Consider the following 20731-nt stretch of genomic DNA (forward strand, 5'->3'; position numbering starts at 1 on the left):
TGATAATATCTTACTGAACCCTCACGGAAGCTCTGAGTAGGATACCTAATACTGCCCCCATTTTACAGATGAGAAAATGGGGGGCTCAGAGAAGTGGAGTGACTTGCCTAAGGCCACAGAATCTACTAGGGCTCAGGACGTCATGCAGGCCCGTTCTTAAGCACTGTGATGTGCTTTCCTATTGCTTTACCTGGGCCAACAGACTTCTTTATGTAGCATGCCACGAGCACCTCAGAGGCAAGTCCCATGTTGTCTGCTTCCGTGTGCATGTGTGATAGTGATCACGGTGTCGGGACATGGCAGGGGAGGAGTAAATACTCAGGTATTAACCAGTCAAAAAGAGGCTTGCCACTGAAAAGAAACCCTGAAGATTTTGGTAACATAGAAATATTTGTCCCTGTGTTCTGGGGCCCTTAGGGGTCCTAGAAAAAGCTGTTTCATTAGCAAGAGTCCTTGTGGAGAAGCCATAACGAGGATGAGGGGTTGAGGCAAGTTGTAGCTTGGAGGTGAACGATGGCTGTGGTCCCTGGGAGCTGGATTTAATAAGCCTTCACTCCATCACTCTCGGGAGTGATACTGGCAGTGGGCAGTCATGGCCTAAGGATGTTCATAGGCCTCCTGGGAAAAGTCTTTCTCACATTTTTGCAAAAGTGAAGCACTTAATTTTTGATATTTAATGATCAACATCAAATGGAATTTTTTTTTGTCTTATCACACTCTTTGCTGTCTAACAGGTTAGTTTTTATAGCCCGTAGGCTAAACTGCAGGCATCCATTTCTTCCATTTAAATCTTCCCCTTGTCATTTGTAACAAATTTTCCTACTGTTTTAGCTTCCTGTGTAGTTGGCACACTAAAATTAGGTGTCTTGTCTTTAAAATTCTTTCCACAGAACCCACCTGGCTTTCAACCAACTTGGGCATTTTGACCTGTATAGAATGTTCGGGCATCCATAGGGAAATGGGGGTTCATATTTCTCGCATTCAGTCTTTGGAACTAGACAAATTAGGAACGTCTGAACTCTTGGTAAGTAGTGACCTGTCATGAATGTATTTAATATATTCCTTTGCGGGGGGACTGTTTCTGCTGAGTTTAAAGAATTCCAATTCCTGAATTTAGTGAATTTGCATAGTATTTAAAATGTAAATTTTGTGGTGCGTAATGCTGTTTCTATTTCCTGATTGAGGAACTGGCAAATCATACGTTTCTATAATTAGCTCTACTAAACCGGCTGTTTTCTTTGGGGATAAGCTTTTTCAAAGCTGCCTTTTTTCCTTTAGGAATGACTTTGTTGTGCGGGTCACTGACGCGGCACTGAAGGGAGTTAGATGCTGAGCTCACATGTTCGCTTTACCTAGTGCCTTGTGTTATTTAACACAGTGATGACTGAAGAGTTTTTCTGTATTTTCACTGGTTATAAGTTTATAAAAGTACATGTGAATTGGGAGTGGCCTGTTCGCTCCTACCATAAACTAACCATTCCTTAATTTCTCTAGGTAGTGAGAAAAAAAAGTTGTGTGTGAAGTCATGGTGTTTAGCTTTGTGATGTGGAAAAGGAGCCTCATCAGGTCCAAGTTAAACTGATCCCGCAGATCACCAAATCAAGGAGGGGAAGGCCCACCTGGTACCTCCCGTAATGCCTGGGGCCCCGCGCCCGGTCCTGCATGATTGGAACCCTGGTGCACTGTCAGAGAGTCTTTATACTGAGGGTGAAAGTGTTTGAAGTAAAACAGGGCTTCTCCTCAGGTGGCTCTTGAGCAGAACCTGAATGAGCCTGGGGCTCAAAAAATCTGAAAGCTTATCACTACTAGCCTTGTCTGGAGAAAAGCACCCCAAAGTCAGGACAGTTAGTCACCCAGCCGGCAGCCTTTGTCATCTGAGCACCCATCAAACAATGTGGTCTGCCTGGGGGTGTATGAGCCCCTTGATTGAGGAAGTATCATAGAGGTACATGGCTCCCTAATTCACTTCAGGATTGTACAGAAAGGCTCAGACCTCATACCTGAGACGTTCTTCTTCAGTATGATAATGGTGTCAGTCCTTCTCCTTGACTTGTATAAATGAAACGCAGTTTGACAACTAGAAATAGGAAGCGTTGAATCCTAAACACTTACTGTACCGTAAACCCAAGAAACCTGATCGTGTGAATGTTCCTTACACTTTGCATTGATCCCCAAATTATCTGAATGACCAGAAGCCCTTCAAGACAAATTTTCTTGGGAGGGTCTTGAACCCAGAAGGAAAATGCTTCTTGGGGCCTTTTTATTAATTGCCTGCACCATCTTAATTTATACCCCAAATACGAAGGAGTCCTACCTTCTTTTTTGTCCAGCATGTGTTAAATTTGCTTCATCTGTGGGGAGGGTATAACTCAAGTGATGTAGCACATGCTATCCTCAGTACCTCCTCTAAAAATACAGAAATAAATAAACCCAATTAACCTCCTCCCCTAAAAAAAAAAAAAGTTCATTAAAAAAAATCTGCTTTATCTAAAATGAGTTGTGATGGTGGTTGAAAAGCTATTGCTGTTCATTAAGTATTTAACCTAGGTGTATATGTGGAACCTACTCTTTCTAATCTCAGTTTGTGTGTGTGTGTGTGTGTGTGTGTGTGTGTGTGTGTAGGACCACATCCTATTCTAGTATAGTGTTTATCACATTGTCTTTGTGAAAATTACTGGTCTTCTTATCCATGTCCCACTGGTCCATTTACTCCTACAGGAGGGAACATGGTTCACCCATCTCTGTGATTCCAGCAGTCAGAAATTCAGTGCCTGGCATGTAGTATGTGCTCATTACATTCTCTGTTGACTGGATGGATGGATGGCTCAAATGGGTCAAATGAAGGGAAATATGTATTCAGAAATCTCAAAAGCAAATGATAGGAAACTCTTAAACTAGTAGCAAGGAGTTTGCCATATTGTTTTATTTTTGTTTATGTTGCAGCTGGCCAAGAATGTAGGAAACAATAGTTTTAATGATATTATGGAAGCAAATTTACCCAGCCCCTCACCAAAACCCACTCCTTCAAGTGACATGTAAGTACTTCTAATACATTGAGTTCTTTACTGCTCTGTAATTGTTTGTCTACCCCCCCCAAAACTTCTCAGTGGTTGTAATATTTTTCCCCCAGAGGAAATCTCATTATGAGGGAAATAAGAGCAAAGTAACGTATTTTGAAGTATATTTCTGAAATGCGCCAGTTATTTTCACCATCCCCCTCCCCTGGGAGTTGCAGCTGCTCCGTGGAGGATAAATCCTCATACGGACAATTATCTCTCAGTCATCACGTGTTGTGATAAATAAGAGACAGACAGAAGCAATGGGAGATTGCTATCAGACTGGCAGAAATCCAAGTACTTACCAGCCCACTTGGCACGACTGCAGGAAAACAGACAGTTCCTCTCCTGTGTTGCTGGTGGGGGTGCGAATGGTACCCTGTCCATAAGGGTCAGATCAGCCACATTTATCACAGTTAGGAATTTATTTACCCTGACTCAGCAGTCCTACTTCTGGGAAGTTATTCTTGTTATGTAATAGAAAAAGATTAGGAGCAACTCAAGCGTCTGCCTGTAGACATACGATTAAATAAAAGGTATGAGCACACAGCGGAACACTTTGCAGATGTAAAAAGGAGTAAGGAATCTCCTTGTGTCCTGATTTGAGATGATCTCCGGGATTACCGTCAGGTGGAAACAGCAGGGTGCAGAGCACTGTGCACAGCACACTGCCTTTGTGCACATTAACCCCCAGCCCCACCACCGCTGCCCTGGACCACAACACCCTGTCCAAACTCAGGAACTGAATTTTGGGATATTTACTGATTAATCCCTTCACTTTTGAATTCTCATCTTCACTGTGGGGACTCAGACACCAAATAGATTTGGACAGTGAAGAATATATAAACATATAGATTTATTTGAACAAAGATACAGGGTTTGTTTGAAGAAACACTGGAAAATACCCAGGAAACTAATAAAAGTGCCTACTTTGGGGCGGACATAGGCATGAGACCCCTTGGTAAACACTTTCTGATATTTTTCTGGTTGAGTCGTCTGAGTCTTTAAACCTATTCAAAAATGTTTACATTGAATTCACCCTTTAAAATTTTAAATCGTGTGGATGAACAGGAGAAAAGAGATTTAATTCTAGCAAGTGATCAGGGAAGCCTTTGTGAAGTCAGCGCCAGCCTGAATGTTTTGCCAGCCCCTCCTCAGTGGTTATTCAGGCACCAAATTGGCAAAGCACTAGAACTGTTATGGGCCACATTCAAGGGACATGTTTGTTTCACTCTGAAATTATGAAATCAGTCTCCCAGAAGGCCTCTTGGCAGTTGTCTTTTCTTGAATTCAACAAATGTATATTGTATGTCTACTCTGTGTCTCATGTTAGGGTAGAGGCTCAGGAAACAGCAGAACACAAAGTAGATAGAACCCTGTGCTCATGAGACCTGGAGCCTAGAGAGGAAGCTCAGTGTGAACCAAGAAATTAAACAGTTAATTGTTTAGTCATAATTGTACCAAGTGTCACAGAAGAAAACTCAGAGTGTTGGGGGCACACGTAGTACCCTAACCTAATCTGGGCGGCGTCTGGCTTAAGATGTTCAAGCATCACCCTAGCACAGAAACCACTTGGATGGCTTTTTCACGCCAATGAGCTCATGCATTACTGAGAAACAGGACTTTCAGAAGCTAGATTGATCCTAAGACAACCACAGACAATTATGATCTGCAGTTATTTCACAAACGTGGTGATGGTATGTGTTCAGGCACACACGGCCCCATCTTGCCCACACCAGCATTTTTAAGTGTTTACACGACCCAAAACTCAAAGGCATTACTTTAGGATAAATTTCATAACAGCTCAGATTTCTGTTTCCCGCTTCGCCTGTGGGAGGCAGCATCCACACCGCCCCAGCAACTCTGTGGCCTCCATCAGACCTTCCCCTCCAAAGCTCGTGGTTCTCCGCATCTCGAAAATAGTGGTTAAGATTGTAGACGCTGGAGCCAGACTCCCGGAGCTCGGATCCTGGCCCCGCCTCTTCCTAAACTGTGATCTTGGGCAAGTAGCTTTGACCATCTGTGCCTCAGTTTCCTCATCCGAAAAATGTGCCAACCTCCGAGGGTGTGGGGAGAACTGACCGGGTGAAGTGAGAAGAGCTTAGAGCTGCTCTGGGCACATCGAGAGTGCTGTGTGTTTACTGTTCCTGTTGTCATTGTCATTGTGCTTATTACTGTTAAGATTCTCTTACTCAGCCAGCAACCTGGAAGAATGAAGTGAATCTCCAGTAGCATGTAATTAAACCACTCACATGATTCATTAAGCAACTTCTGTGTTCCAGGCACACTTTTCAGTGCTGAAGATACAGTCGTGAACAAGACGGCCCCCATCCTGCTAACACTTTGACAAGGGAGTGGAAAATGCAGGGAAGGGAAAGTAAATACTATCATTTCACGCAGCAGTGGGGTTAGGAAGAAATCCTAACAGGGTGAGAGGTTGAGGTGCAGGGACATTTTTGTTAGCGGGTCAGGGAGGGTCTGAGGAACCTGATGTTTGAGTTGAGAGCAGAGGATTGGAAGGATGGGCATAGGCAGGTGGGCAGTAAGTGTGTGTGGGCGCCCTGAGGTGGGCAGGCTGGGCGTGTTCACACGGAAACAAGAAGGCAGGTGTGGCTGGAGAGAACCGAGCCGGGAGGGGGTGCTGGGAGACGCCACGTGAAACAGGGACGGGCCAGACACGCAGGGTCTTGGAGGTCGTGAAATGTTTTGGGGATTTTATTCTTAGTGTGATTAGAAAGTTTCAAACAAAGGGAGTTACTTGGTCAGTTATGTTTGAAATGGATCCTTGTAGCTCAGTGGTTCTCAGCCAGGGCAGTTTTGCCCTGCCCCCCAGAGGACACTTGGCAGTGTCCAGAGACATGTTGTCATGACTTGGGGAGGTGCTGCTGGCGTCCAGAGGACAGAAACCAGGGTTGCTGCCAGATGTCCCACAATGTGTGAGGTCACCACCCACAGCAAAGGATTATCCAGCCCCGAGTGTCAGTAGGGCAGAGGTGGCGAAGCCCAGCTGTGGCTGATGAGAGAAGGACAGACTGAGGGGTAGTGGGGTGGACAGGTGGAAATAGGCTGAAGAGAAAGTTTTACCAGATCCACCAAGAGACAAAGATAAATTGGACAACGATGGTAGCAGTGGAGGTGGTGAAAAGTAGTTGAATTCTTAGGGTACTTTGAAGGGAAACCACCAGAATTTGCTCATCAGTTTAAATATGGGATGTTTAAGGGAATTGTCGAGGTGACACCTACAGGTTTTGGCTTGAACATCTAGGTAAATGGTCACTACCGTTACCTGAACCAGGGTGGGTAGGAAGGACTGGGTTTGGTGGAGGATGAAAGGAGAAAGCTATCTTTCATCAAGCACTGTGTTGTTCAGCCTTTCAGATAAGTCTGTTTTCCACCCTCCCTGTTGCCCCTTGTCAGAAAGCTTTCCATTGCCAGGGAACTACTTGTAATTAGAAGGGAATAACTCTTGAGTGCACAGAAAGGGTTAAACACATCCTGCCTGATGAGACCTCAGACACTTTCTGCAGCCACAGAATTGGAGACCCAAGGTTGGAGGTGATCTTCAAGGTGACCCGGGGCAGATAACCTCAGTGCCCTTTGCGTCTTTTCTGCCAGATTACTAGGTAGCATCTATGGGGTATTTCCAGCGTCAGGAGCCCACCTGCAGACCTGGGGGCAGGTCAGCTTAACACATGGAAACGGCTGTCTCAGATCCACCTCCCTGTAACTTTCCACCATTGATCCTGGTCCAACCCCCTGGATACCAGTAGAAAGGAAGCTTTGAGATTAAGCCCAGCCGGACATCATTCCTGGTTCCATACCTGTATGCTTGCCTCCTTGGAAGGTAGTAAGGCGGGCGTGATTACTACCGTTTTACAGGTGAGGAGATTGAGGCATAGCGAGAACTTGACTCACCCAGGGTTGTGTAGCTAGCAAGTGGTGTCAGGCTTGAAGAGGGCAGTGTTCTGTTGGAGTTCAGCAGGTGCTCTTGTTGGCTGGGTGGGTCCGTGGATATGAGTTTTGGTGTGTTTGTGGGAGAGGGTGAGCTACGAGCGTCCTTCTACTCCACCATCTTGGCCCCTCCTCTAGTGGTATCAGACTTGAATGAAGTCATTTAATTCTTTAGTATGAGGCCCCATCCATCACACAGTATCTGCCTTTCAGACTCTCTGTAAGTCACCTGCCGCACATCTTAGGAGCCAGTCTTTCAGCTGTCCAGAAGTCCTCCGACTCACCAGGCTGCAGCCATTCAAGAAGGACTCTGACTTAAGCATAAGGGACGCTCTTGAGTGTATGATCTTGGTTACTGAGCAGAACCTGCAAGTCATCAAAGGCTCTGTGCCACCATCAACCAGCTCAGCTCTTTGCTGCCAACTCAGAATGAAAGAAAAAGGCATCAGCACAATTTCAAGCAGTGTTGCTGGGCTGTGGGATGTGGGAAACAGCCGTAGCTACTACACTTGCTATGGCTGTTTCTGAGCAAGAAATTTTATGTCCCATGAATTAGAGCCATCTTGAAAAGAAGAAAGCACCTACTCGGTGTTGTACGTTCTTTAATTCAAAATATACCAGTGAGTTACTATCCCCACTTTCAGATTAAAAACAAATAAACAAACAAAAAAAAAACCCTGAAGCTCATGAAGATTAGTGAGTTTGCACAAGGTTATGCAGCTGGTATGCTGTAGGACTAGGATTTGAACCCAAAATACATTCATTGTCTTTTTATTAATGGGCTCAGGTAACTACAAAATTCAAAGGGTGAGTTCAGGTGTAGCAGGATCCAAGATGTCTAACAGTGTCATCTGGACCCTAGCTCGACCTGATGACTTTTGTCTCTCCTTCCCTCTGAGCCAGCGTCCATTTCAGCCTTTCCCCAAAGGTGACAAAGGCGACCATCAGGCCACTTAAGTCATAGACTCACCCCGCAGCTGGGAAGTGGGCTCAGTCCCACTCGGACTACTCAGACTGAAGTGGAGAAGGGGTGAGTCCTCAAGAGAAGGAGAGACGCAGCAGGCCCACTTGGGCTTTAAACAAGTCATCCACGGCAGGACAGATAGCCGTCTGTGTCCTTCCGGAGCTCAGCGCGTGGCCTGTGGGCAAGGCTTTGATCCAAGCCTTGCAGAGCCTCAGGGCCCTGTGGGTTTCTTCATTCTGTCTCTGTTGGAATAAACTTGGTCTAACCTGGTTTGCTGGAATGTTGAAGAGAAGTATATCTTAATGAAAATAACTCTTCTCAGAGAGAACTGTGTCAGAAAAATGTAAATCTTTCTTAGCTTTTGGAAAATAAAGTCTTAGTTTGCTTCGTTCTGCTCTATTTTAGGACTGTGCGGAAAGAATATATCACTGCAAAGTATGTAGATCATAGATTTTCAAGGAAGACCTGTTCATCGTCATCAGCTAAACTGAATGAGTTGCTTGAGGCCATCAAATCCAGGGATTTACTTGCACTGATCCAGGTCTATGCAGAGGGGGTAGAGCTAATGGAGCCGCTGCTGGAACCTGGACAGGTAAGGCTTCGCTAAGGTCAGGAAGGAAGAGGGTGCAGAAAATCAGTTTAAAAGGTGGCTCATCGTATTAGAACACCACGGAGTGAGACTGTGATACATTCAGTGACCATGTCTGAATCAGGACAACGTGAGAGTGAGAGGGGCTGCTATTAATAAATGACTTTGGGGCCGTTGACGTCAACGAAGCCTGTCTGGGCAAAGCAGGACATGTGATTACCCTATTTAGACTTATCCTTTCCTTTTAGGAGCTCGGGGAGACAGCCCTTCATCTTGCAGTCCGAACCGCAGACCAGACATCTCTCCATTTGGTTGACTTCCTTGTGCAAAACTGGTACGGTTTTTATTTTCTCTGAATGTGCCTTGTAAGTTAACACAGACCAGCCCTGTTGGTGGCCTAGATCGGGAACCGGCAGGCTTTTCCTGTAAAGAGCCAGATACTGTTTTAGGCTCTGCAGGCCATGAAATGTCTGTCGCAGCCATTCAGCGCTGCCATCGTGGTGTGAAAACAGCCAGGAGTCAGTGTTACATATTGTCAGGTGTGTGCGGCCATACTTATGAGTGTGGCCATATTCCAATAAAACTTTATTTACAAAAATAAGCAGAGGGCCAGATATGGCCTGCAGGCTGTAGTGTGCCAACCCTTGGCCTAGATAAATGTAAAACCTTATCTCTGTGTCCAAAACCTGCTGCATTAAAGGAGGTTGAAAGAAAGGAAACTTAACAGCACAAGTAACAGATCTGTGAGTTTTTATTGCTCATAAGTTGTTTATAAGACATCAGTGTGTGGGGATGACTCAAAAGCTAATTCAGATTTAAGGATGTGAAGAGGAGGGTAATACCGAACACAGGAGGTTTGGTCTTGCTGGGTTCTTTACTGGGTAGTTTTGTGAGCCGCAGATTCGGAGGAGGAACTGGAGCTCATCCAAAGGAGAGTGATGAAAATGGTGAGGGGCTTAGAACCCACATACAGAGAACGGTGCCTGGACACAAGCCAGGTTGCACCAGTGCCCCAGCCGCTCCCGCAGAGGTGGTTCAGTGTAGTAGTGCAGACCGCTGGCTCCGGAGCCGCGCTGCCTGTGTTCCAGGGCCTGCTCCATCCGCTATGTCTTGGTAATCTCTGAAGCAAGCCCTCCATCCTCTGCCTGTTTCCATCTGAAAAATAAAGGTTATAGTACACGTGCCCCATCAGGCGGGTGTAAAGGTTAAATGAGCTAATACATGTGAGAGACGTGTGTCTGTCCTCTCTGTCCCCTACAAGATAGGCACTCGATAAGTGCTAGCTGTTGGCGTCATTATGTCACTTATAAATTTAGGGGTCATGTCAGAAACATCTCCCCTGCTCATAAACAAAGTAGGTCTCAAATTTGACTCAGTTGTTAGCACAGAAAAAAAGTGTTTTAAGTTATAGAGCAAGTCATTTTTTTTTTCTGACATTTTAATTTTTCAGTGGGAACCTGGATAAGCAGACAGCCCTGGGAAATACGGCTCTGCACTACTGTAGTATGTACGGTAAACCTGAGTGTTTGAAGCTGCTTCTCCGGAGCAAGCCCACCGTGGATGTCGGTACGTGTGGCCACGTGTCTCATAACAGTGAAAATAAGAGCGTTTAGTTGGCTGAAACTGAGACGGGCCTGTTCTGTTGTAAATTTGGGTGTTGTTATTTGCCTTTTCAAGTCATGTACTAGATAATCATGCAAATCTATCCCCCTGTTTTAGTTAACCAGGCTGGAGAGACTGCCCTGGACATAGCAAAGAGACTGAAAGCCACCCAGTGTGAAGATCTGGTGAGCAGAGTGGGCAGGGGAGGTGGCCTGAGCAGCTGCCTTATTGAAGGGTGTACTCGGGAACCCCCCACTGCATATAAAAGAAGATTTTTTTTTTGTAACCTTAGCTAAAGAAATTCAGACAAGCGCTAAGGCTACTACATTTGGAAAATGTGAAATGATACATTGCTCATCCACATGTCTTTGAGTACAGTTACGATGTAGTGGCTGAAAGGCATTTGAGAGGTCTTATTACCGGAGGGTTTTGTAGATTAAGGTCCTGCTATTTATCTGCCAGGCCATTACTCTTTTCTCTGTAGCTTAACAGAAAAGAACTGTTTGGGAATCCCGTTCCAGAACTTGGGCAAGTAAAGTTCAGAGTGCAGTGGTTTTCAAAATGGCCAGTTTCCTGCACTCCCCACCCCCACCCTTCCTTCTGCACATGCTCACCCTCTCCGGTCCCGCTGGTTCTTGCTTGTAAATCTGGGCCTTTACGGAGACCAGGATTCTCTTAACCACAGGAGAGGTTGAGCTAAGAAAGACAGGGGACCTTCCCTTGAGTTTCTGCTAAATGCCGAAATGCCTAGGCCCAGCACTGGTACTTCTCTATTTTCACAAGAACCCTTTGAGGAAGGAAGTTGGAGTTATCCCTGCCCCATTTTATGACTGAACAAATGGGCCACGTATTGAACTGGGACTGTCTGGCTTTAAAAGCCTACCTTCCACACTTCACTAACTCTGTTTTTGCCTTCCAGCCTGAAATTAGCAGTTTGGAGGCTCATTTTAATCATTTTAAGAAAGCTTTTAATTTTGGAGAGAAGTCAAGTTACCAAAATTAAAAAGGCCTCAACTAGAATTTTTTGCAATTCCTCTGAAGTCTGCCCTGTAGCAATCCCACTTGTGTAATCAGAGTTTTGCCTACAGTACAGGGACTGATGATTAATCTGAAACCAGGAATAAGGTGTTTGTATAATATCAGAGTGTCTGGCATTTAAATTAAAATGGTTCCACTTGCTGTTACTTTCAGCTTTCCCAAGCTAAATCTGGAAAGTTCAATCCACACGTCCACGTAGAATATGAGTGGAATCTTCGACAGGAGGAGATGGATGAAAGCGATGATGATCTGGATGACAAAGTGAGTGGAAATAATGCCTCTGAATCCCTAAGCACTTCTCCCAGTCGTTCTGCACTGTGCAGATAAGATCCGTTCTTTGTGAGATTGATGGGCCTTATGACCTGAGGTAGCAGGGCCGTTTTCTTTGTTCAGTCTTTGATCCTTCTTGGGTACTGCTCAATAGCTGTATTAGGGTTCTCCAGAGAAACAGAACCAGTAGGGTGTGTGTGCGTGTGTAGAGACAGCAACAGAGAGAAATTTATTTTAAGGAATTGGCTCACGTGATCATGGGGCTAAGTCCAAAATCTACAAGGCAGGCCAGCAAGCTGGACATTCCAGTGGGAGTTGATGGTGCAGTCTTGAGTTTGGAGGCAGAATACCTTCTTCCTAGGGAGCCCTCAGTATTTTTCCTTCTTAAGCCCTTCAACTGATTGAATGAGGCCCACCCATATTACTCAAAACCTAACCTAAATGTTCATCCCATCTAAACAATTCCTTCATAGCCACATCTAGACTGGTGTTTGACCAAACACCTGTGCACCATAGCCTAGCCAAGTCGACATATAAAATTAGCCATCAGAACAGCTAATTAATAAGTAATCAGTTGTCACTGATCGAGTATTTAAAGGTGGACTAGGTGACAGTCAGCACATTGCCTATGTTACATCAGATCGTCTTTACCAAAAGGCTGCTGGGGCATTGTTATTTCCCCCATTTTACAGAAGAGAAAACTGATACACAGGCAAGGTTTGCAACTTATCCAGTCTCACAGCAAGTAGACAGTCTCGGGTTAAACCCAGTTCTGTGTGATGTGATCGTAGATGCAGTTCTTAATTACCTCTGAAGGTTCGTTTATGCATTTCTCATCAGATGTGTATCTGGTGGTTTCTCTTCCCCAGGCAGGGTGTTAGGAATAGTCAAAGCTGGTCATACAGAAGTGTCCTAAAGGCCTTCACCACTTTGAGAGGAGATAAATAACAATACAGTGAAGACAACCATTCTAGTAAGAGTTGGGGAAACTCCTGAGAAGTGTTCAGAGGGCAGAGCAACCAGCTCAGCCTTGGCAAGCAGTGAGGACCTTACCCAGGAAGTACTGTGAAAGATAGGTCTCTCAGGAGCAGGAGGAGCTGTCCAGGCAAGGAAGTAGGGAGGCGTGCATCCTTCCAGGGAGGGAGAACAGCACGTGCAAAGGCCAGGGGGTCATGAAGGGCCTGAAATTCTGAGATGTGCGAGGCACCTTCATATGGACTGGGTGGGGAGAGGCAGGAGGCTGCCCTGAAGTCTGGCGGCCCAGGGCAGGAAGGGCAGGAAGGGTGCTGTGGGCCAATGTCAGCCTTTGGGCTCTCACCCAGGCAGTCACAGGCCAACAGAGATTTATTGTCAGAGAGAGGGTTTCCTACCAGCTTGGCTGTGGTGTGGAAGATGGGCTGGAATTGAAAGAAACTGGAGTCAGGGGCTTGTTTAGAAGGCCAGTGCATCCATGGGAGCTGGGGAGTGCCTGCACGAGGGACAGGTCTGGGGACATTTCTGAGCTCTCCACGCAGGACCTGATGGCCCCTCAGTGCCACTGAAGGTTCTAACTTGGGAAGTTGTGTGAGTGCTGATGCTCTCACCAGGAGTGCAGCCACCAGGGACCTGTCATAGGTGGGTGAAAGTGTCCAGAATCTAAGAGGTTGAGAATGGGTCCCCAGGTCTGGGTCATCCACATTAAGTGGCAGTCCCAGCCACAGGTGTGGGTAAGATTCCTTCCTAAGAGGATGTCAAATGAGGAGAGAGGTGAGGATGGAGAACTTAATATAGATTACAAATAGGTGGAAATGCGGTTCAGATGTTGGTGAACGTGCCCTGCGCCAGGGAGATACTTGTTCATTAAAGGCTGAATCTGTGACCGTATACTTCTGCTACTGTGATCCCTCACCAGCTTGTCCCTAGTGTGACCCTGGTAATGATGACATGAGAATCAGAAGGGCACTAGCTAGATATTTCCTTCGTACTGGGTCATGGCTGTTGGGCTGTTGTGTGGCTGACCTCAGAAAGTGCAGAGAGCCACAGGAACCCAGATTCCCAGCCAAGCCCGCCCTGCAGACGTCCCCCGGTCACCGTCGATTATAATCTTACCTGCCGCACTGTTATTTCATTTGCCAGCCGAGCCCCATCAAGAAAGAGCGCTCACCCAGACCGCAGAGCTTCTGCCACTCCTCCAGCATCTCCCCCCAGGACAAGCTCTCGCTGCCGGGATTCAGCACCCCGCGGGACAAGCAGCGGCTCTCCTACGGCGCCTTCACCAACCAGATCTTCGTCTCCACAAGCACAGACTCGCCTACGTCACCAACCGCGGAGGCGCCCCCACTGCCTCCTAGAAACACCGTGAAAGGTACGAGCTTCAAGGAGGGCTTCTTGACTGCATCCTCAGAGCCGGGAGTCAGCCCAGCTTTGAGGAGAAAACTGAGAGTTGCATTTGAGTGGCAGAGTCTGGGACGTGATGTCAGGGGCAGCTTGAAGTAGGGACGTTGCCATTTGCCAAGTAACAGCTGAGAAGTAGTGTTACAGGCACTGCTCGTACCCTGTCCCGTGAACCTCGCAACCGTCCTGTGAGGTGTGTGCGCTCGTGCCCATTGTACAGATGAGGAGGTGGGGATGGGGTGACTTGTCCAAGATCATGCAGCCAGTCGGTGGGAGAGTTGAGGTTCAGTCCAAGGTCCATGTGGCTCCAAGACCAGTGTTCTTTCCTGTGTAATATGGGGTGGAATTTCAGTTTCTCTTTGAGAAGTTTCTTTCCTCTGCACTAAAATACCTCTCTTGAAGCTGTGAGAAGTAACAGTGATGGTTAATAGTCAGGAATCTTTTGCTGTATGAGAGGCCCTGAGCCCAGCACTTCTCTCTATGCTCACCAGGCGAGGTGCGTGGTGGAGCCGCTGGCATCATGCAAACGGGGGGCCTGCAAGGTTCAGAGATGCTGAGTGATTGGCCTGAGGTTCTCGGGTATTTGGGATTCTCACTCGGCGCCCACGTGACCTGAGCCCACACTCCTGTGCTCTCTGACGAGGAGTGTTTCTGCACCAGATACCACCCGGGGAAGAATCTTCCCAGGGAGGGTTACTGTGTCGTGCGTTGTCAAACGTCCCCACGGGGCTCACACCAGGGGTGATGATTCACCACGTTACACCGTAGCCATGAAGAGCCTGTCCTGTCCCCCGAATCCGCAGAGAGTGCGTGTGTTCCCATCTGCATGGGGACAAGTCGAGACACAGAAGTGGCAACGTGAAAGGGTCACCCCACCCGGGGGGACTCGAGAGGTACCCAGAGCTGCAGCTTCAGGTCTGGTCTCGGCTGCTAAACCCAAATGCAGGGTTCTCCCTCGTGCCGGGGTCGTGCTAACGCAGGTTTGCGGGCCCCCGGGGCACAATGCCGTGCCTATTTCAGGCACACTGGGGCTATTTTCTGGGAAATGTGAGCTTTATTCAAAACACTGTTTTTTCAGAGCTTATTCTCCATTGAAATGGTGTTATAAATGGGAGCTGTGTTCTGAGAGAGACCCCAAATGGCCCCATAGATTATCAAATACTGGAGAAAGTTAAAACAAGGCTTGGGCGTGAACGGTGCTCATCAGCGATAACCGGTGACCGGAACAGCAACAGCATGCGGAAGCCAAGGGTTTCACCCGCCAGGCTGTTCTTACCCTTCCGCACAGTATGTTAGAACGGGCCTGAGTGCAGCACTAGCGTGTCGAGGTGCAGCTCTGCGCTGTAAGAGGACTGTGTTGCTGCTCACCTCTGAGTAATGACACCCCCCATCAGGGTAGCCACCTGCTTGGAGCAGAGCGTCCCTTTCTGCACATAAAGAGGACCGTGGGAAACCGCGAAACCGAATAAAATGATCACGGAGTTACCCTGAAAGGGTTCTTACCCCCTCATTGTGGTTACCAAGAAAGTGGTGATGAACTCTCCAGGCAGGCAAGGCCTGGGTCTGTTCGGAAAGCCTCCAGGTAGTGGAGAATCTTGGAAAAGGAGACAGGAGAGAATGACACCAGAGTCCTAGGGGCCAAGAGACCCCCTCACCTCCCTCCTACCCCTGTCTGTAATTTTATCTCAAGGGGACAGAGAAGCCCATAAAATGGACTGACTCAGTGCCAAGTACATCTCTCCTGCCTTGAATAAATTCTAGTTAGCTCTTTACCAAAGGCCCAGAAGACAAAGACCAAATTTATGTCGTGATCCAGCTGCTGAAACACGCGCTTAGAGACTTGGCCACAGCAACCGTGGTCAGCTAAGGATAGACTCCTAACCCCCCGCCCCCAAAATCCCACAACTGAACGTGGACGTCCTCCCCGCTGAAATCAGAGTGTTCTTCCAGGCTGCGCCTCGCAGGACATCAGATGCGGAGATTTGGCCTGAGCCAGTGAGACCCAGGGAGCACGGCCTCCCTGTGACTTTTATAAGGAACTTGAAACAGGAGATGCTTCCTGCAGCCAGCTTGCCCTCACGTTTGGAAAATGTCGGTACTGTTTGAATGGAGCGCTTAGAAGACATAGTTGAAGATGGGCTGGTGCTCTGTGCAGAGATAATTCTCCTCTGTTTCATAGCCCTTAAGTTTTCTTCGTTTCATTCTGTTGAACTGATTGAGCCATTTGCGTGGAACAAGGATGTCTTGGACCTGCCCTTTGGGTTGCTGGTTTTCCACGGAGGGAAGCAGAGGTGTCTGCTTGCTGCAGAAGTCATTTCCACTCCGTGAACTTGGGGGTTGGAAGGATGATGGCTTCCGGTGAGGCAGAAGCAGCTCATGATAAAGTTTCCACTAATAACAGAAATACAGAGGAGGGAAGCAGAAAGAATTATTCTGAATCCAGCTCAGAGATACTTTCAAAAAACTCAAGCTGCCTCATGAAAATGCAAGGAGTTTGACCTAAATTGCCATCAGTCAAAGCCCCCTGTGCCTGAGCAGGGCTCCAGTAAGAGTTGGACAACCCAGCAATTCAGAAGCCCAAACACACCAGCCTTAAGCCTCAGAAACATTTTGCTGCCTAACCCTTCAGATGGGAAGTCCGGCGAGATTCAGTCAAAGCTGTAAAGCGCAGCGCGCAGAGGTTTCTCGCTCGGGATCTTAACTCCCCACACCCACCACTTCACTGTATCTCTGTTAAGACTGATTGTTTTTCAGAATTGCAAAGATTGGTTTGTTTTTCATCTTTAAGTGAAAATCAGTTTATAGCACCTGACTTTTTTTTTAGAACTAGAAGGATATTGAAAGGTTCATGCCATCTGCCACCCATTGTGTGGCTAAGGAAACAGATCCCTGGGAAGGTTCAGGTCATGCAGTAGCTAAAGCAGGACAGAAAATTAAAGTGGGCCTTATGGCTTGTCACTAGATCTCCTAGTTTCTTCTTTCCCACGTTGAGGAAGAGGGTCCATCTCTGTCTTGTCCTCCTCACACGGTTGTCCCGGGACCCAGGGAGACAGTACATGAGGAGGATTGTGTAGAACGCAGGGCCCTTGACTCCTGGGAGGGACCCCTGCCAGGACAGTGAGGCCCTGACCCCACAGCCCTCTCCAGGGTTGGGAGGAAGGTGGGAGCACCGTGGTACCGTGTGCCGCCCCCCAGAACCGGTGCTTAAAAACAGTGTTGCTTGCTTATGGTTGGTTTGCTTGCTTACTTGCTTGATTAACTGTTTTTAAACAAATTTTAAGCTGCAGAACTGCAGTTTTCTCCCATCGTACAATTCCGCACCTTCTACCCCACTGTGACACAGACTGTACCTGGTGTGAGATTGTTCTGGAGTTTCATGAGGACAGGAAGCTTTCGGCTCAGCACCTGGCATCTAGTCAGTGTCCCAAAGAGGAAGGGAGGACACGGCTGCTGGCTTTACAGCCACTGCACCTCCTCACCTTTAAAAAGGAGTCCCTTTGGGAATAGGAGCCCAGGTGAGGCCACCCACGTCGGGTAAATTAGCAGGTGCTCTGAATGGTGAATCCTGGTGTGACGTGGCACCTGTAACTCAAAGGGTTCGTCAAGTCACTGAACGATGAATCTGGTCCCAAGTAGCTTACTTAACTTACTTAAAAGGACTAAGTCTTCATGTTTTTAGAAACACAAAGTGATAAGCTAACTTTAATTCATTCCCATCTCATGAAATCAGCCCCCTAGACTCGGCACTAGGTGGCCCCGCTGCATATCCTGTGAGTACCTGTGTTAATTCTGCAGTCTACGCACGTTTTCTGTCACGTGGACTTCCTGTTTCACACCGACTCCAGCCTTGGTCTGATAAACTGGCAGGTGACCTGCGCAGAAGCCGTGCAGGGCTGGCACACGGGGGGCTCAGTGGGTGCTTGTCCCAGAGAAAGCTGAACTTTGCTGCCCTTGCTGTCAGGTTAGGTGAAGAAACTAAGCACCCTCATTAGTCCAGGAATATACAGTAACATGCTGTATATACAGGGCAGATCTGCCTGTGAAGCAGACCGTGGCTGCTGGGCAGCCGTGAGCCCCTGTGGATTCAGACCCCGCTTTCTCGCCTTCTCGCCCTTGCCCCACCCCGGAGACGGGTTCCTTGCCTCTGAGTGCTCATCCTGTCCCTGTCCTGCTCTCGTTTTCACATTTACTAATCTTGCTGGTCAGGGTCTTCATCTGAAAAACAAGGATTGGGTGTGTGTCTGTCTGGGTCCTTGCTCAGAACATGGAACGGTGTCTGTACAGTGACAGGCACGGTGTGAGCGTTCTGTCCGCGGGAGCCTGTTCGGTGCTGCTGGATGTGTTCAGCTCAGCAGTGTGCTGGGCCCAGGGGAGGGAGAGAGGGGAGGGGAGGGAGCTCCTGGGGAGAGAATGCGGTGACCTGTGCCGTCGGGGGCAGCACTGGTGCCGGTCCAAAAGGAAATCGTTCCACTGTCTCCCGGGAGGGAGTGCTCCTCCAGTACAGGGCCACGAATGCGCTGTCCCCGCATGCCCGGCACAGAGGGGACGTGCTCTGTCAGTGCTTGTTGAGTGAATAAACAACGGCAGAATTGGTGAAAGCATGTCCCAGAAATGTGTGTCCAGAGCAAGGAAGGGACGCTCATGAAACTAACCCAGGTGTCCTGGGGTATGGGGGTTCACTTCCTGAAAATCCTCCTGCACAACGTTCATGCCCACACTCTGTGGAAGCAAGTCCACCATTTCTCTGACCTCATCTGAGGTCTGTGGCAGTTGTTGGAGAGGGCAGAAGGGGCGGCCAGGGAGAAGGCCTGGGGACACGAAGGCGGCAAGGACGCTGCCAAGGGCGTGGCTGGATGAATCAGGCTTGCCTGGGAGAGATTTTCCTGTGAGACGTTCCTCGTGTATCGATGACGCTAGAGTTTCCTGGGGTTTTTTAATCTCATGGGAAGGCGACCATTTGAGTGGATCCATTTGAAAGCTTCCCGTGGACTGTTGTCCTTCATTCATGTGAGATTTTCTTCCTTTTTTTTTTTGGCCTATTTTTGTCAGTCTCTCTCAGTCCTTTTTAAGCATTACATGTCTGTCACCTTGCTGGCCAAGAGCATGTCTGTGACCCTTGCCTCCAGCGGTGGCCTCGGGCACAGGCTCACCGGCCAGGTCTCCTGACTGCCGGGGGTGGCAGGAGGCTGAGGAAGTGCTGGGTGCACGTGTGAGCGAGAGAGCCAGCCCTAAGCCCCTAGGTCGCACTTGCTCTTAGCGATCAGTGTCCTGGAAGGAGCTTGAAGGGCATGTGAAGAGCTAACATGTGTTCCTTGTGACGTTCCGTGTGACTCACTGTGTCACACTGCCGGCCCTGCCACCCACCTACCGAGGTGTCCCCCACGCTCCAGCCCGCATCGCGGGGCCTCTCTCACCCCATCCAAGCCTGGAGATAGTAATAGCTCCTCCACACACAGCTCTTCTCTAGACAAATATATTGCTTCCTTATCCACTTTTAAAGCGACAAACTTTCCACCCTGATAAGCTCTGTTCTATGAAAACCGTTAGAAAATGGTAAATTTTTCACTTGTGTTGTCTGCAGTGGTATACATAAGTGTGTCATTAACACTGATGAATGTCGTGTTAGAATATGTGTATTGGACTTCTACAGACAATTTTTTCCCAAAACTGTCAGGATAATTTTTAAAGCCATCTTCCTGGTCTTGTTTTTCCTTTGAAATTTCAGAGGTACATTTTTATTTGGTCTCCCAGCATGGAGGACCTGTGGGTTTTCTGTTTTACTGAAAATCAAAAGTATAAGGACATTGAACAAGAATCCTGCTGACTTGCACGGTGATTTATTTCCATAGACTCGCCTGGTGTGCCCGGAACATGCCAGGCACTGAGAGAGAGAGAGAGAGTGTGTGTGGCTCTTGCTCTGAGGAGGCTCCCAGGCGGGGAAAGAGGAGGCAGGTGGCTCTCATGCAGGACAGAGAATGGATGCTGTTAACCTTGCGACATCAGAGATAGAAGCCGTTGCTCCAGGGCAGAGGGGTGGGTGAGAGGAGGCCTCTGGGTGAGGTGACATTGGAGCTGACCCCTGACAGATGCAGAGGTGAGGAGGGAACACGGTGAGCACGGTGGCTTCTGAGATGCCTGGGGTCGGCATGCGCAGGGGCTTCCCGAGCTCCGGCCCCGTGCGGGGCGCACTTCTGAGCTGTAGGCCTCCGGTGGGGGCTCCCCGAGCTGATGACGGTGAGGTGCTCATGGCAGCCCAGCTCAGGGGCGTTCAGCAGGGCCACTAGAGCTGAAGGCACAGCAGAGTGTCCAGCTGAGCGCCCAGCAGGCTGTGGGGTACAGGACAGCAGCCCAGGCAGGTGGACCCCAGTCAGGGCTGCGCTGCACTCTGCCTTCTCGGGGAGGACCTTGTCATAATTTACCCTCAGAACTCCTTGGAAGCCTAGACCCATTTTTTTAAGAAAAATCGCTGGAAGATAGTTTGACATAATAGCCAGTATTAGTGGCAGATGAGGTTTGGGGAGTTTTCTGCTTACTCCCACGGGCCCTGGCGGAGTTCACAGGAGAAAACGGGCTGTCAGAGCACCCCCCTCCACACACACACACACGCCGTTCACATTGCCTCCCCCGTCTTTTGAGTTTGTTTGATGCTGTACTTGTTTTAGTTTAGCTTTCTCTGACCTGCCAGGATTGCTGCTTTCCTGACAGGGCCAATACTCAAGTCATTTTGCATGTAACATGCTTAGAGACTAGTTACTCATTTTGGAAGTCTTTGAGCTCTTCACAAGTTAAAAAGTTTTGCTTGCTTTTCTGGGGTCTGGTACAAAGTTTTTTACACCCTTTTTTAGCTCATGCCCTAGCAGCCAGGAAGATTTGGTGGCATCTTCCTTT

The 20731-nt window shown here is 48.1% G+C and overlaps 1 protein-coding gene across 7 annotated transcripts in view; it reads left to right on the forward strand.

Annotated features, from left to right (window-relative positions):
• The window catches only part of ASAP1 (ArfGAP with SH3 domain, ankyrin repeat and PH domain 1), a 311985-nt gene that overhangs the window by 267068 nt on the left and 24186 nt on the right, over positions 1–20731 (forward strand). For all 7 annotated transcript variants that reach the window (XM_032467871.1, XM_032467872.1, XM_032467873.1 and 4 more), the window contains 8 exons: positions 891–1024; positions 2944–3035; positions 8377–8563; positions 8809–8894; positions 10011–10126; positions 10280–10347; positions 11354–11461; positions 13586–13814. In XM_032467871.1, coding sequence (XP_032323762.1) covers positions 891–1024; positions 2944–3035; positions 8377–8563; positions 8809–8894; positions 10011–10126; positions 10280–10347; positions 11354–11461; positions 13586–13814 — 1020 coding nt within the window. The remainder of the gene's footprint in view (positions 1–890; positions 1025–2943; positions 3036–8376; positions 8564–8808; positions 8895–10010; positions 10127–10279; positions 10348–11353; positions 11462–13585; positions 13815–20731) is intronic.

The sequence above is a fragment of the Camelus ferus genome, chromosome 25, assembly GCF_009834535.1.
Source record: "Camelus ferus isolate YT-003-E chromosome 25, BCGSAC_Cfer_1.0, whole genome shotgun sequence".
Classification (NCBI taxonomy): domain Eukaryota; kingdom Metazoa; phylum Chordata; class Mammalia; order Artiodactyla; family Camelidae; genus Camelus; species Camelus ferus.